Source organism: Lepus europaeus, chromosome 19, assembly GCF_033115175.1.
Source record: "Lepus europaeus isolate LE1 chromosome 19, mLepTim1.pri, whole genome shotgun sequence".
In the NCBI taxonomy this organism is placed as follows: Eukaryota; Metazoa; Chordata; class Mammalia; order Lagomorpha; family Leporidae; genus Lepus; species Lepus europaeus.
Window position 1 is genome coordinate 59,377,712 of NC_084845.1, and position 14,259 is coordinate 59,391,970.

General features: G+C 49.8%; 1 protein-coding gene across 1 annotated transcript in view; it reads left to right on the forward strand.

The window, feature by feature from the left end:
• HYDIN (HYDIN axonemal central pair apparatus protein) overlaps positions 1 to 14,259 on the forward strand; it is a 355,254-nt gene that overhangs the window by 183,181 nt on the left and 157,814 nt on the right. Inside the window, exons 22-23 of the mRNA XM_062176574.1 lie at positions 997 to 1,310; positions 6,108 to 6,111. Of these exons, the coding sequence (XP_062032558.1) occupies positions 997 to 1,310; positions 6,108 to 6,111 (318 nt within the window). The remainder of the gene's footprint in view (positions 1 to 996; positions 1,311 to 6,107; positions 6,112 to 14,259) is intronic.

The window sequence follows — 14,259 nt, forward strand, 5'->3', positions numbered from 1 at the left end:
TGCCAGTGGAAAGATCAAAGGACAGGCGGCTGGCATGGCTGTCAGATGGAATCAGGCCGTCCAAAGAGTCATTTACTCAGTGTTGACTCAAGTTGAGTTCCTTCATCAGGTGAAACCCTTTAATTATATTACCGAAGCACACTTAAATACCTGAGCCATTTAAAGCAAAGGAGAGATCGGGGCACTGCAGATTCATTCCCGGTTGCATCCGTCCTGACTCTGGAGCACTTGCTACAAAACCACGAGCTGGCTTTCACGCCTGTTGTATGTGGGAATCGAGCGGTGCCTTAAAAAGCCAATTCCAAGCCAGTCTCTCTACGGAAGGTGTGACTGCAGACGTGGGCGTCGAGGAACAGGTTGGGATTTGAATCAAAGAGAAAAGAACAAGGGAAAATCTAACAAACAAACTGCACAGCTCTGGAGTGTTGTTTCAAATTGAAAAGAAAACAGCAGAAACTGTGCTTTAGGAGTTAGAACTGCAAGTGTTAGAAAAAACAAAAGTACCTGATCTGTCCCTTTCTGGGTCACTCTGTGCAGAGCCCGCCAGCACCTCAGAGAGCCTTTTTAAAAAAAAATAAAATAAATAAATAATCAAAGAACTTTTCCCACCAACTTGGGAAGAGAATTTAACAATCTAATTTATTTTTTGTTATGAATATCATAATATTTATTCATTGTAGACCCATCAGTACTTTAACCCCACAACTATTGACAAAATCTCTCCCTTTAAATAATTCCTCTCCAGATCTTCCTTGCTTTCATTTTCAACTAATAAAATATATGTGTGTGCATGCAGATAAATGTCTCAACTTACATTCTCACTGTTTACTTATCTGTAGAAATGTATGTGTGCATGTGCATTTCATACTGATATTTTTTGTGTGCATCCATGTGAATACCTAAATACACATAAATAACTTGAGTTGTACAGTTTCATACATCAGGTTGGAAATGCATAGTGTGAAAGCTGGTAAATCCCCATTGTCTTATTTGTAGCCAATTAAACTGGATATTGGAGGAGAAAAAAGGCTGCTGGTCAAGTTCGACCCTTCCTACAGAAATGATCTAAACAACTGGGTGGCAGAAGAAATTCTAGCAATTAAGTATGTGGAACACCCCCAAGTAGACAGCCTGAGCCTGCGTGGAGAAGTTCATTACCCCAATCTCTGCTTCGAGGCCATGGAGGTGGATTTTGGCTGCATCCTGAATGATACTGAGGTCATTCGCTACATCAGAATCACCAACTGCAGCCCGCTGGTCGTGAAGTTCCGCTGGTTCTTCCTGGTGGACGGCGAGGAAAATCAGATAAGGTACCACCAGCAGAGACCTTCCAGAGACCTCTGCTGTTCACTTAGGTTCTTTCAGGCTTTGCCCTGGGTTTTCTGGATTCTGCATACTGAGCTTTCAGGAACATTTTCCGTTCTGTCGACTAATTACTGACAGAAGTAACAGTCCCATCACTACCAAATTAACAAAACAGTATCCATAAACCTGCTTTAATTTTGAATCATTAGATGTATTACATTAGAGATCATTAGAGATGTATTACAAAAAAAAAGTAACCGTTGTAGAGTTGTATTTTAACTACTGTCTTATTATGCTAAGATCAGAACGTGAGAGCTACTCTCTTACATGTTTAGGTGTACAATGTGGTGGCACTGACTTAGGCACAACAGTGTATGGCGAATCTCCAGGAGTCGCTGGCTTAATCCGAATCTGATGGCTGCTAATGCCCTTCTCCTCCCGTCAGCCCCTGCAGCCACCTTCTACTCCTTGATTCTGTGACTCTGAATTTTTTAGCTCACTCACGTGTGTGGATTCATGCATGTCTGCCTTTGTGTTATGGGTCTGCCTCACTGAGCATGATGTCCTCAATGTTTATCCATGGGGCGGCATGCTGACGAGTTGCCTTCTTTCTAAAGGCTGAATAATGGTCTATCCCATCATACGTATGAGTGTGTACCACACTTCTTATTCATCTGTTGATGGAAATTTAGGTTATTTTCTACATGTTGGTTATTAAATTGTGACTGTTGTTGTAGTGAACATGGGAATTAGTGCTAATATCTGTCTGAGATATTAATTCCAATGTATTTTATGAACACCCAGAAGTGGGATTGCAAAATCCTTTAGTGATTCTATTTTCAACTGTTTGAGAAAGCTCCTTATTGTTTTCCATAGCAGCCACACCATTTTGCCTTCTCATCAACAGTAAGCAAGGATTTCTGTTTCTCCACATTCTCACCAGCTCTTGTGGTCTTTTCTGCTTTTGATAATAACCATCCTAAGAGGTGGAGGCAGTGTCTCCTTGTGGTTTTGGTTTCATGTCCCTGATGACTAGTGACATTGAGGGGTGTGTGTGTGTGTGTGTGTATATATATATATATATGTATGTGTGTGTGTGTGTGTGTGTTCCCTGGGGAAACGCCTGTCCAGCTCCTTAGCTCATTTTTCATCTGGGCTGTTAGCTTTTGCTTGTTTGTTCACTGATGAGTTGTAGGATTTCCTTATATATTTTAGAGATTATCTCCTTGTCAAATAAGTAGTTTACCTTTTCCCTCTGTTGACTATTTCCTTTGCTGTTCAGCTTTCTAGTTTCATGTGGTCCCACTTGCTTATTTTTGTTTTTGTTGCCATTTCACACTCAAAGCACACACTGAGCAGGATCACGCGTTGGGTATGCACCACCCTGATCTCCATGGTGCCTGTTTAGCATAGTTCAGTTCCAGTCCATACGCAGAGATTCATAAGCATAGAAGGAGTTGTGAAACGGTGGGAGGTGGTGAGTGCTGTGTTGAGAACCAGGAGTAACATTTCCTTCCTGGATGTTTTGACAGTTCAGCTTTTAGCACACGAATGTCGGAGGACCACTCCTAACCGAGGGAGCCCCATGTTGTCTCCTAATGGCTGTCAGTGCTTCCTGAACATACTCCTCATCATATATATGACAGTAACCCTTTTCTTTCCTGTGCTTGTTACCATGGTAACAAACAGCTTGCCCGAGATGTCTTCCGAAGACATCTAATGATGGCCCAGCCTAGCCCTGAAGCTGGCAGCCCATCCTGGGCCTGAGCGTTGGAGCCTTCTCATTATGGGCCATGGACTGTTTGGGTTTGGATGAAATTCTGTTGATGGTGAACATTTAAAATAATTATGGGAAAGTCAGCCAGCCTGGCCTAATGTGCTTCAAATACCGGATTTTGTGAAGTGACCCTGATGTTGCACAGCTAAATGACCTTATTCCTTCTGGGAGCAAGGACACAACTTACTTATTTTTTTTTTATTTTTGAGAGGCCGTTTTCATAATTAAAACGGTAACATTTTTGAAAAGGTCCTGAACCGGTCTTGAAGATGATGCTGTTCATTTTTCACTGGTCTAAGTATGTAGTGTCTTCCCCTTTATTCAGTGTCTTCCTATTTCTTGAAGTGAGCTTCTGCTTGTAATTCATTTGCTCCCTCATTCGGTTAGCCATGCAGGAAACCCTGGATGAGAGACTCTGGTGGACCAGAAACTGTGTGACACGGCAAGGATATAAAAACAAAGAACAAGACAAGGTCGCCGTGCCGAGGCTGGCAGGGGAGCAGATGTGGAAACCATGGTGGACATGTGATACGGCTGGGCTCTGTGGAAGGATGGGGAGGTGGCCGTACCCAGTGCAGTCAGGAGAGGCTTGGCTGAGGAGTCAAGTTCAATGTTGCAGCTGGAGAGGTGGGGGAGCCTCCTGTTGCAGGCCTGGCACATGTGCTTTAGTTAGGATTCCTGGATTCACTCTGCCGCAAGTCAGGAAACGTGACTGTAGGCAAAAATTAAAACGAAAGGAAATTCATTCATACCTACAGCCCTGAAGTCCAGATTAATTCTGGCTGCAGGTGCAGATGAAACCAAAGGCTGGCTGGCGCCGTGGCTCAATAGGCTATTCCTCCGCCTTGCGGCACCGGCACACCGGGTTCTAGTCCCAGTCGGGGCACCGGATTCTTTCCCGGTTGCCCCTCTTGCAGGCCAGCTCTCTGCTATGGCCCGGGAAGGCAGTGGAGGATGGCCCAAGTCCTTGGGCCCTGCACCCCAATGGGAGACCAGGATAAGCACCTGGCTCCTGGCTTCGGATCAGTGCGGTGAGCCGTCCGCAGGGCGCTGGCCGCGGCGGCCATTGGAGAGTGAATCAACGGCAAAGGAAGACCTTTCTCTCTGTCTCTCTCTCTCTCACTGTCCACTCTGCCTGTCAAAAAAAAAAAAAAAAGAAACCAAAGGCTTAGCTGATGTCATCACGAGGTGGAATTCTCCGTATCTCCTCTCTGCCTGCTTTTCTCTGGTGGCTTCCGTCGCAGGTCACTTTCTTTTCTTTCTCAGTCACCAAACAGCTGCCAGCAGCCCTTGAGCCATGTCCTTTCCAGCTCAGATCCGCTGGAAATGAGCATGAGCTGTTTGTCCCAGGGCTTTCAGTAGATTTTCTTTCATCAAACTAACGCAACACTAACACAGCAACACTTCCTGTGCCCCGCCCCCTGGGTCACTGTAGGGGAGAGCCACGCCCTGATCATCACTGGCTTGGCCACCTGCCCCACACCAAGAGGTGTGCCCTCAGAACTACCTGGACAGCAGGGAGTGGGAAGCGGGTGGATTTCTGAGCAAAGACTGGCGCATGAGAGGCTGGATGCTGGAGAGCAAGCAACATACACACCCTCCTCCCCACACACACACACCCAGTGTTGGCAGCAGGCACATCAACATGGCCAGAACACACACACACACACACACCCAGTGTTGGCAGCAGGCACGTCAGCATGGCCAGAACACACACAAACACACACACAGCCACACACACACACACACCCAGTGTTGGCAGCAGGCACGTCAGCATGGCCAGAACACACACATACACACACACATACACACACACACACCCCCAGTGTTGGCAGCAGGCACATCAACATGGCCAGAACACACACACACACACACACACCCAGTGTTGGCAGCAGGCACGTCAGCATGGCCAGAACACACACAAACACACACACAGCCACACACACACACACACACCCAGTGTTGGCAGCAGGCACGTCAGCATGGCCAGAACACACACATACACACACACATACACACACACACACCCCCAGTGTTGGCAGCAGGCACATCAACATGGCCAGAACACACACACACACACACACACCCAGTGTTGGCAGCAGGCACGTCAGCATGGCCAGAACACACACAAACACACACACAGCCACACACACACACACACACCCAGTGTTGGCAGCAGGCACGTCAGCATGGCCAGAACACACACATACACACACACAGCCACACACACACACACACACCCAGTGTTGGCAGCAGGCACATCAACATGGCCAGAACACACACACACACCCAGTGTTGGCAGCAGGCACGTCAGCATGGCCAGAACACACACAAACACACACACAGCCACACACACACACACCCAGTGTTGGCAGCAGGCACGTCAGCATGGCCAGAACACACACACACCCAGTGTTAGCAGCAGGCACGTCAGCATGGCCAGAACACACACACACACACAGCCACACACACAGCCACACACACACCCAGTGTTGGCAGCAGGCACGTCAGCATGGCCGGAACACACACACACAGTGTTGGTAGCAGGCATGTCAGCATGGCCAGAACACACACACACACACACACAGTGTTGGCAGCAGGCACGTCAACATGGCCAGAACACTCACAAACCCACACACCCAGTGTTGGCAGCAGGCACATCAGCATGGCCAGAACACACACACACACAAACACACACACCCAGTGTTGGCAGCAGACACATCAACATGGCCAGAACACACACACAGCCACACACACACACAGTGTTGGTAGCAGGCACATCAACATGGCCAGAACACACACACACACACACCCAGTGTTGGCAGCAGGCACGTCAGCATGGCCAGAACACACACACAAACACACACAGTATTGGTAGCAGGCATGTCAGCATGGCCAGAACACAGGCTTTGCTGAGGTCACATGTGTTGTGGGAGATGAGCCACAAGACGTGTGGTGGCAGCAGGGTGTGGAGAGCCCTGGTGTTCCCTAAGGAACTTGAGTTCTTTCTGGAGGCAACAGTGAGATTTGTGTGATCAGTAAGTGACAGGTTAGGATTTTAGTTTTTGGTTTTGATTTTGGCTTTTTTTTGTGGGTTTGCGTTTTTCAGAAAAACTCTTGAGTAGTGTTCAACATTGCTGACCACCTCCTCCTTCCTGAAACACATTCCTTTCTTGGCTTGCACAACAGGATCCTCTGCTGATCTTATTCAGTGTTTATTTGTTTTCACCTACTTGAGAGGAAAAGAGAAAAAGAGGAGCGGCAGGGATGGGAGGGGCAGGGAGGGGAGAGGCTGAGAGGAGAGGAGACAAGGGAGGAAGGGAGGAGAGGAGAGGGATCTTTCATCCCCAGATGCCCCCATCAGCTGGAGCTGGGCCACTCCAAAGCCAGGAGCACAGAATTCAGTCTGGGTCTCCAGTGTGGGAGGCAGGGGCCCAAGCTCTGCAGCCATCTTCTGCTGCTTCCCAGGATGCATTTGCAGGAGGCTGGGTCAGAATGGTGCAGGCAGGACTGAAGCCAGCACCCTGGTGTGGGATGCCGGTGTCTCAGGCAGAGGCTTCACCTGCTGTACTGCCATACCAGCCCGTGCTCTTCCTTTTATCCCTCAACAGCTCCATCAGGGTGGTGGGACGTGGGGCTCCCGCCCAAGCCCTCTTCTCTGCCTAGCGATGGCGCACCCCCATGGCTTCAGTCCGCCTTAGTGAATGCAGACCCAGACCCAGACCCAGACACGGTCCCAGACGTCTCTACTGACCTCCAAGGCCACTGCATCCCTGCTCTCCTCTCGGATGTCTCCCAGGCAGTGTGTGTCCAATACACCCCTCACAGTTGCTGGTGCTCCCGCCCCACACCCTGTTCCTTCCCACCACCCTCTTCCTGCCCCCACTCCAAGGCACCCAGGAAGTATCAGGTTCCTTCATCTCACAGACCTACCCACCCTATCAAATCTATCACCAAGCGCAATAGGTTAGGACTTCTAAGGACCTCATCTGACCCCCATGTCCACTGCTGTAACTCTGGTTCAATCCACATCACCAGTTGTCTGTGCGCTCCGTACCCCGCTCCACACACAGGCACCACAGTTGGTTTTCTCCTGAGGATGCCACTGCCCTGGCATGAGCCTTTAAGGACCACTAATGCTTCCTAGGATCAGGTTGCTCTCCAGTTTCCTCCCTCTCTCCTCCCTCTTCACGGAAGTGACCTTCTGTTTACCTTACCTGCTGATCCTGTCCACCTGCCCCCTCTCGTTCCTGCTCCCTGCTCAAGCCGCAGCTTCGGTTTCCCTCCCCAGGCAAGCGTCCTTGAGCCTGAGACCCCATAGAGGGCACTGGCGGCCCCTGTCGCTGGGAGTGTGCATCACATGGGTGCCTACAGCCCAGTGCATGCCTGCCCTTGGGGCCGGTGAGCGTGACTCCCCGTCATCGCTGGCACTCCCATGCCTAGCGTGGTCCTTAGCATGGACTAGATCCTCAAAGGACTTTCTTTTAGTCAATCAGCTGCTCCCACCTGAGGATCTGTAGACAGGGGAAGATCATTTCATAGCTGCTTTGAGATGATTTTCTGGCAGCTTCCTGGCACCTGCCAAGTGGAAAGGTTCAAGGCATAAATATCACCTCGAATAGACTGACAAAATGCCGCCTGCCCTCCAGACATATTCTCTCTTCACAGGCCAGCAGCAAAACGTGAACCACTCATTGACGAAAGGTCACTTTTATCAGATAGACCAACACTAACCTTCCTCTTCCAATTAGAATCCTTCGAGCCTTGGTAAAAGAAACAAAGGCACAAGCGAGGGTTTTATTTTTCTTTTATTAGGCAGGGATGAGGATGCCTAGACACTGCCAATATTCTTGTCACAACACACACACACACACCTGCCGTGTGTGTGTGATCTGACTCACACACTCAAAGCATCTCTCCAGTTTGAGCACACCTTTCCTTTCCCAAGTTGGCCCTTGTGTCACAGAATGAGAAAAAAAGAAAGAAGTAAAAACGGACAGGCACGCTCAATAAATATTCAGCGAGAGGAAAAGCCAGCCATTGCCTTAGAAACATGTGGGTCCGTGTGCGCTCATGGCTGCAGCAGGATTCTGGTTTGGCTGTGGTGCTGACAGCCCATCACCTCACACGTGCATATGTGGAGAGGAAGCTAGGGTGAAGTGTAAGGGCTGGGGATGCACGTGACACGGCTGTCACCGCAGGAATGAGCCCTCTCCCGGCCTGTCTGCTCTGTCTAAACGATCAGCCTAAGGAGACGATGCTTCACGGCACCTGGGTAAGAGAGACACTCCAGGAATGCCTGCCCTTGAACCAGCCTTTAAGAGGCCAAACCATAGATCAGCCCTCAGGAAGCCACACAGCCCCTGGCTGAGCCAGTTTCTCTGCCCAGCGTCAGAGCTGCAGAGCTGAGGCCAGGCCGGAACTCAGAGCATAGATGCTGGTGGAGTCCATGGGCAGCCTTGACTTTTCACAGCCAAGTCACATTGCAAGTGAATCAAATACAAAGCCCAAGGGAGGCCAGGCCTGCAGCAGAGAACACGATGCTCTCGCGTTGACTTTCTGTGATGAGCGCCGGTTGTCCGGTACCGGGATTTGGGGGGGGGGGGGAGTTCACGAGGACTGGAAGGGGGGCCGAGGAGGCCTCGTTTTCTGGATACGTTCATCTGTGTCTGCACCATCTCTCGGCTTCTGTCACTTCAGAAGTGGATCTTTTCTAGGATGTGTTCCATTCGTGGTAGTGGAAGTCCTGGGCTACGATGTCAAACATGGCTGGGCAGATCTGGGCTCTGCGCTCCTAACCAGGTGAACACCTTGTGTTCCATTTACTCTCCTGTAAGTTGCAAGTAGTGTAGAAACCTAAAACAGCCATTGTCAGGATTAGATGAGATACGTCTACAAAGTGTGCGGGTCCCACTAAGCGCTCCCAAGTTGGTGGTCATCGTTAGGTTCTCTAAGCACCCTTTCCTTTCCATTCCCTGTGCCAAGCACTGCCAAGTGAAGTCTTCCCCAGATCTTAAAGAACTGGAGCTCTAGGATCCTCGGGCTCCAAATGACAGACCCAGGCTCCTTCTCCTTCTGACAAAAGATAGAAAATCCTTTTCTTAGACTAGGCTGCATTCATCAAGGCCAAAGCCAGGCTGCAACCAAGCAAAGGCAGGCCAGAGTCAAGTGTACCTGCCCATCTTCCCTGCCACCTCTCCCTGTAGCCAGGTGAGCGCAGACCTACAACTACAGGTAGTTCCCTGCTTTGTTCTAGTGATCAACAAGAAAATCAAAATGTTTAGGAGACATGGGGCTTGTTATTATTCCTTCAAAATAAGCATAACTTTATTGAATCCCAAAGCGGAGAGCCCAGCCTCTGAGTTGGACTCATGCTTGGCTACCTTATGACCTTGGCACATGGGCAGGCCTGCCCTGCGCCTCAGCTTTCCTATGTGAAACAAGGGGAGATAATAGACAGTGCTTCCCACACGGGGACGTGGGGAAGGTTGGATCTGTTTGTACCTGTTCTTAGAGCTGTGTCCAGCCACTTACTATGTGCTCAGTAAACGCCAGCCACCAATGGCCATTTCTTCATTGGAGAAAGGAGGAGATGGACACCTGCATAATGTTGACACCAGGCTGCGTTTGAGCAACAGCTTCCCGGGGTGACTTTGAGATGTTCTCTCCTGCAGCCAGCCTGAGGCCATCTCAGGATACGGGGAGGCCCTGCGACAGCTGAGGCCCGCAGCGGCCTCTCGCCGACCCAAGCCTTTGTCCCTTCCGTAAATATCGCTCTCTCTCCCCCACCACCCCGGCGCCTCTCGGAGCCCTTTCAGCTCCAGTGCTCCTGTTGTTCCTTTCTCCCTTCCCAGAGACCAGTTTGTACCGGAGACAAAACGTTCTACCCTTGGGCCAGAGGGAGGGCGGCTCTGTGGAGGGCGAGAGGGGTCACAAAGCGGAAGCAAAGCAGAGGCCGCTGCTCCCCTCGGGCACAGTCCAGTCCGTGCACCCCTCGAGCTCCCTTACTCCCCCTACTCTCTCCCTGCTTATTGCGAGCCAGGGTAACAGATGTCACAGCCCAAAGAATGAGCCCAGTGGGAACGGGGCTCCCCCACTGTAATAATAGTCTTTTATGGCTGCTGTAATAAATGTCCATGGCTGGACAGCTTAAAAGATCACAGACTTATTCTCCCTCAGTTCTGGAGGTCAGAAGGCTGAACTTATTTGACCAGGCTCAAACCAAGGCATGAACAGAGAATTTAGCCTAATGGGTAAGACATCCGTGTCCCATGTTGGAGTGCCTGGGTTCTGTTCCCAGCTCCAGCTCCTGACTCTTAACTTCCTACTCATGCCGACTTAGGGAGGCAGTGGTGACGGCTAACGTAGTCAGGTTCCTGCCACCCACCTGGTACAGCTAGATTGCATTCCCATCTCCTGGCTTCAACCCTGGTCCAGGCAGAGGCGTCGTGCGCATTTATGGAGTGGACCAGCAGATGGCGCTCCCTCCGCCTTCCCTTTGCTCCCTCCCCAGGCTCTAGACTATCCCTTTCCTTGCCTTTTCTAACTTCTAGGGCTGCACTCCTGCACTCCCTTCTCCATCTTTAAACCCCACAGGATGGCATCTTCCGATCTCTCTGCAGAAACTGGCACATCCCCTTCTCCATTCTCTGATGCGTGTAGCCCTCTGCCCCTCACTTATACGGACTGTTGTGATTATGTCAGTGGGCTCACCCAGGTAATCTGAGATTATCCACCCCCCCTTCTGTAAATCCTTAGTTTAACCACAGCTGCAGTGTTCCTGCTATGGAAGGTGACAGTCAGAGGTTCCAGGGATTCTAATGTGGGTATCTTGAGGATGTCCGTTATTCAACCTACCAGACCCACCCACCCCCACATTGACTCTCTTCCAGTCCAAGTTAGCTTTTAAAAATGGATCCAAGAGCAGGTGTCTAGTCTTGACAGGTTAAGATGCCTGCATTCCACATCAAAACACCTCGGCCCCGTTCCTGGTGCAGCTCCTGACTCCAGCTTCCTGCCAGTGCAGACCCTGGGAGGCAGTGGTTATGGGCCAAGTAATTGGGTTCCTGCCACTCGTGTGGGAGACCTGGATTCAGTTCCAGGCTCCCAGCCATTGCAGACATTTCAATGAGCCAGCAAAAAGAAGCTCACCATCTCTCTCGCTCTCTCTCTCTCTCTGTCTCGCTCTCTTGCTCTGTCTTGCTCTCTCTCTACCTGTGTTTTGTCTATTTGTATGACTCTCAAATAAGTAAATAAATTAATAAGTCATTTAAAATATTTATTTAAAAATAGATCCACTAAAAATGACCTTATTAGGTGTCTTTTGGTTTTACACAATAGTAAACTTGTTTAAAATTAACTTTAAAAATATGTTGGCTTATGTAACTGAAAGTTTATATTCAAACTTCAGACACAGCTTGATCCAGGGCTCAGACAGTGTCCCCCACACCTGTGTATCTCCCCAACCATGTCTTGGCTCCAGTCTCTGCTGTGTTGGTTTCATGCTCAGTCAGATTTTGCACACAAGGCTGCCAAGATGACTCCAAATCTTCATATGCCAGGTTCAAGTCTGGGGGAGGAAGTAGAGGCCCTTTGCCTGAAGTGAGTCCTAGAAAATATCTTGCTATAACTCACTGACTGTGGTTGATTCCTGTGTCCCCTAATTACGACCTAGAGAACAAAGTGCTACCCCTGAGCCAGGCTGGAAGTTAGAGACTTCCATGTTCCCAGAGGGACATGGAAGGTGCTTGACCAGAGAAAGGCAGCAGAGAACGAGGGCTCGTTGTGCTTACTTTGCTGGTCACAAGCCAGAGAAATGAATGTCTAAATTATGAGGTTGGGTAGTACCTCTGAGGGTTATGACTACCGTACAAGAGCCCAGAAACGTGCTAAGGAGGTGGAGCCCTCAGCTGCTGTGGGAAAGCGACTCTGGATGAGCCTTCACTCCCAACACAGCCCTGTCACCGTGGAGCCCTGAGCAACCACCATGTGGGCGCAGTGTTTGATCTTCCACATGAAAGACAACAGGCCTGTTTGGGGGCCATAGGGGAAGACCACCAATCCATTGTGAACAAATGCACATCTTTACCACGAGAAAACACTCTTTTAACAGCTTTGCAGAACACAAAGAAAATGTCTCAAGTGGCAGCACTGTGCTGTAGACAGTTATTGAGGTACAAGGACGAATCCTCAGTCCCAGAAAAATTAGGAGCAATGAGAGGAAGGTTCCACAGTTTGTGGCCAGTAGCAGTAGGTTTAATGCTTGTCCTGCGCCGGGTACCACGTTACCCACCATTGCCCTGTTACTCACTCCACAGTGATTCTGGAGAGCAAGGATGACTCTTCCCCTCGTCAGGGGCCCTGGTACCTCAGCCCACATAGATCCCAGCTCCATTTCTGCACTGATGGCTAAGTCCCGATCACACCCCTCTCATAACCACTGCCTTCTCCTGACGTCATATCAAAGCACATTGTTCTATTGATTGTATTGCTGTATAGCCATTTTTCATTTGAGTCCACTTATGAATGTTCTGTCCAGACACTGTGCTATGTGCTACAGAGGCTACAAAGAGAGGTAAAACTGCTCCCTGTCCGTGATACTTGAACTAGCAGAGACAAGCGTGGAAAGTGCTCCTGGGGCACAAGGCAGGCAGACAAACACTCCCTGTGGACCAGACATCTCCAAAGGTGATTTTGCATGGTCTTCCCTGCAGCCTTATTTTATAGCCCTTATTTAGGAAACACTGTTATTATTGTGATTTTTTTAAAATGGTTCATTTTATTTATTTGAAAGACAGAGTTACAGAGAGAGGCAGAGACAGAGAGAGAGGTCTTCCATTTGCTGGTTCACTCCCCAGGTGGCTGCAACGGCCGGAGCTTCAATGATCTGGAGCCAGGAGCCAGGAGGTTCTTCTGGGTCTCCCACGTGGGTGCAGGGCCCAAGGACTTGGGCTATCTTATACTGCTTTCCCAGGCCATAACAGAGAGCTGGATTGGAAGTGGAGCAGCCAGGACTTGAACCGGCACCCATATGGGATGCTGGCCCTGCAAGCTGGGGCTTTAATCTGCTGCGCCACAGTGCCAGCCCCTGTGCTTCTACAAATAGGGGAAAGGAAGCGCAGATAAGCGCCTGGAATAAGCACCAGGCTAATACGCGCAGGAAGAAAGAGATGGAGAGAGGGAAGGAGAGAAGAAAGGTGAGAGGCAGGGAGAGGAGAGGGTGCTGGGAGAGTGAGCAGAAACACTGTCTCTGCCATCCAGGGTTTATAACCAACACAGGAAAACAGGCAGGTCATAAACACCCACAGCTCCTGTGCCCCACAGGCAGCACTCTGCCGCCTCTTGGTGCCACAAATATGACACCGTGAAGAAATCACAGGATCTCCCGGGACAGGGTAGATGAAGAGCCCCAGCAAGGCGCTAGGCGCTGACTGCCCCTTGGTGGAGGGAAGGAGCCTTTGGGTGAAGGCTCCTAGTCTAATCCTGAGTCCCTAATTGAGCATCTCAGAGCTGCAAGGGGGGAGGGCTCCCAACCCAAGGCTGCGTCCCCCAGGGCATTCTTCTTAATGATAAGTACCCAAAAAGAGTCTTCTCATTCTTTATCCAGTATATTTCTGTGTAATGACAGTGTGACTGCTGGACACATGGTAAACTCTCAGTGCGTGTTGTTTTATTCATTTTCTACCATGAATTTTGTGGCACAGTTTTGTCACCCCCATCGTTGTCAAGTAGAGAAATCCAACATGAACCTCAGTGGGTCAAGATTGGGGTTTTGGCAGGGTTGCCTTCCCTTCTGAAGGTTTGCGGAGAAATTTCACTTGCTTGCCGGCTTTTAGGGATTATCAGCATCCCTGTGCTCATGGCCCCTTCCTCCGCCTTCAAAGCCAGCAGCAGCTCTCTGACCCTGCTTCTGCCATCTCAGCTCTTTCTCTGACTCTCTCCATTTCTGCCTCCCTCAATACTTCTAATGACCCCTTGGTTACATCGGGCCCAGGTGGATAATCCAGGCTACTCTGTTGAGACTGTTACCTTCGTAACTTCTGCAAAGTCCCCTACACCCTGCAAATTAACATATGCAGTTCTCAGAGATGGGGGCATGGGCATCTTTGGAATTATTCTACCTACATCAGTTATGGTCTTATTTTCCTTTTATTTGGAAAGCAGAAAGAGAGAGAAAG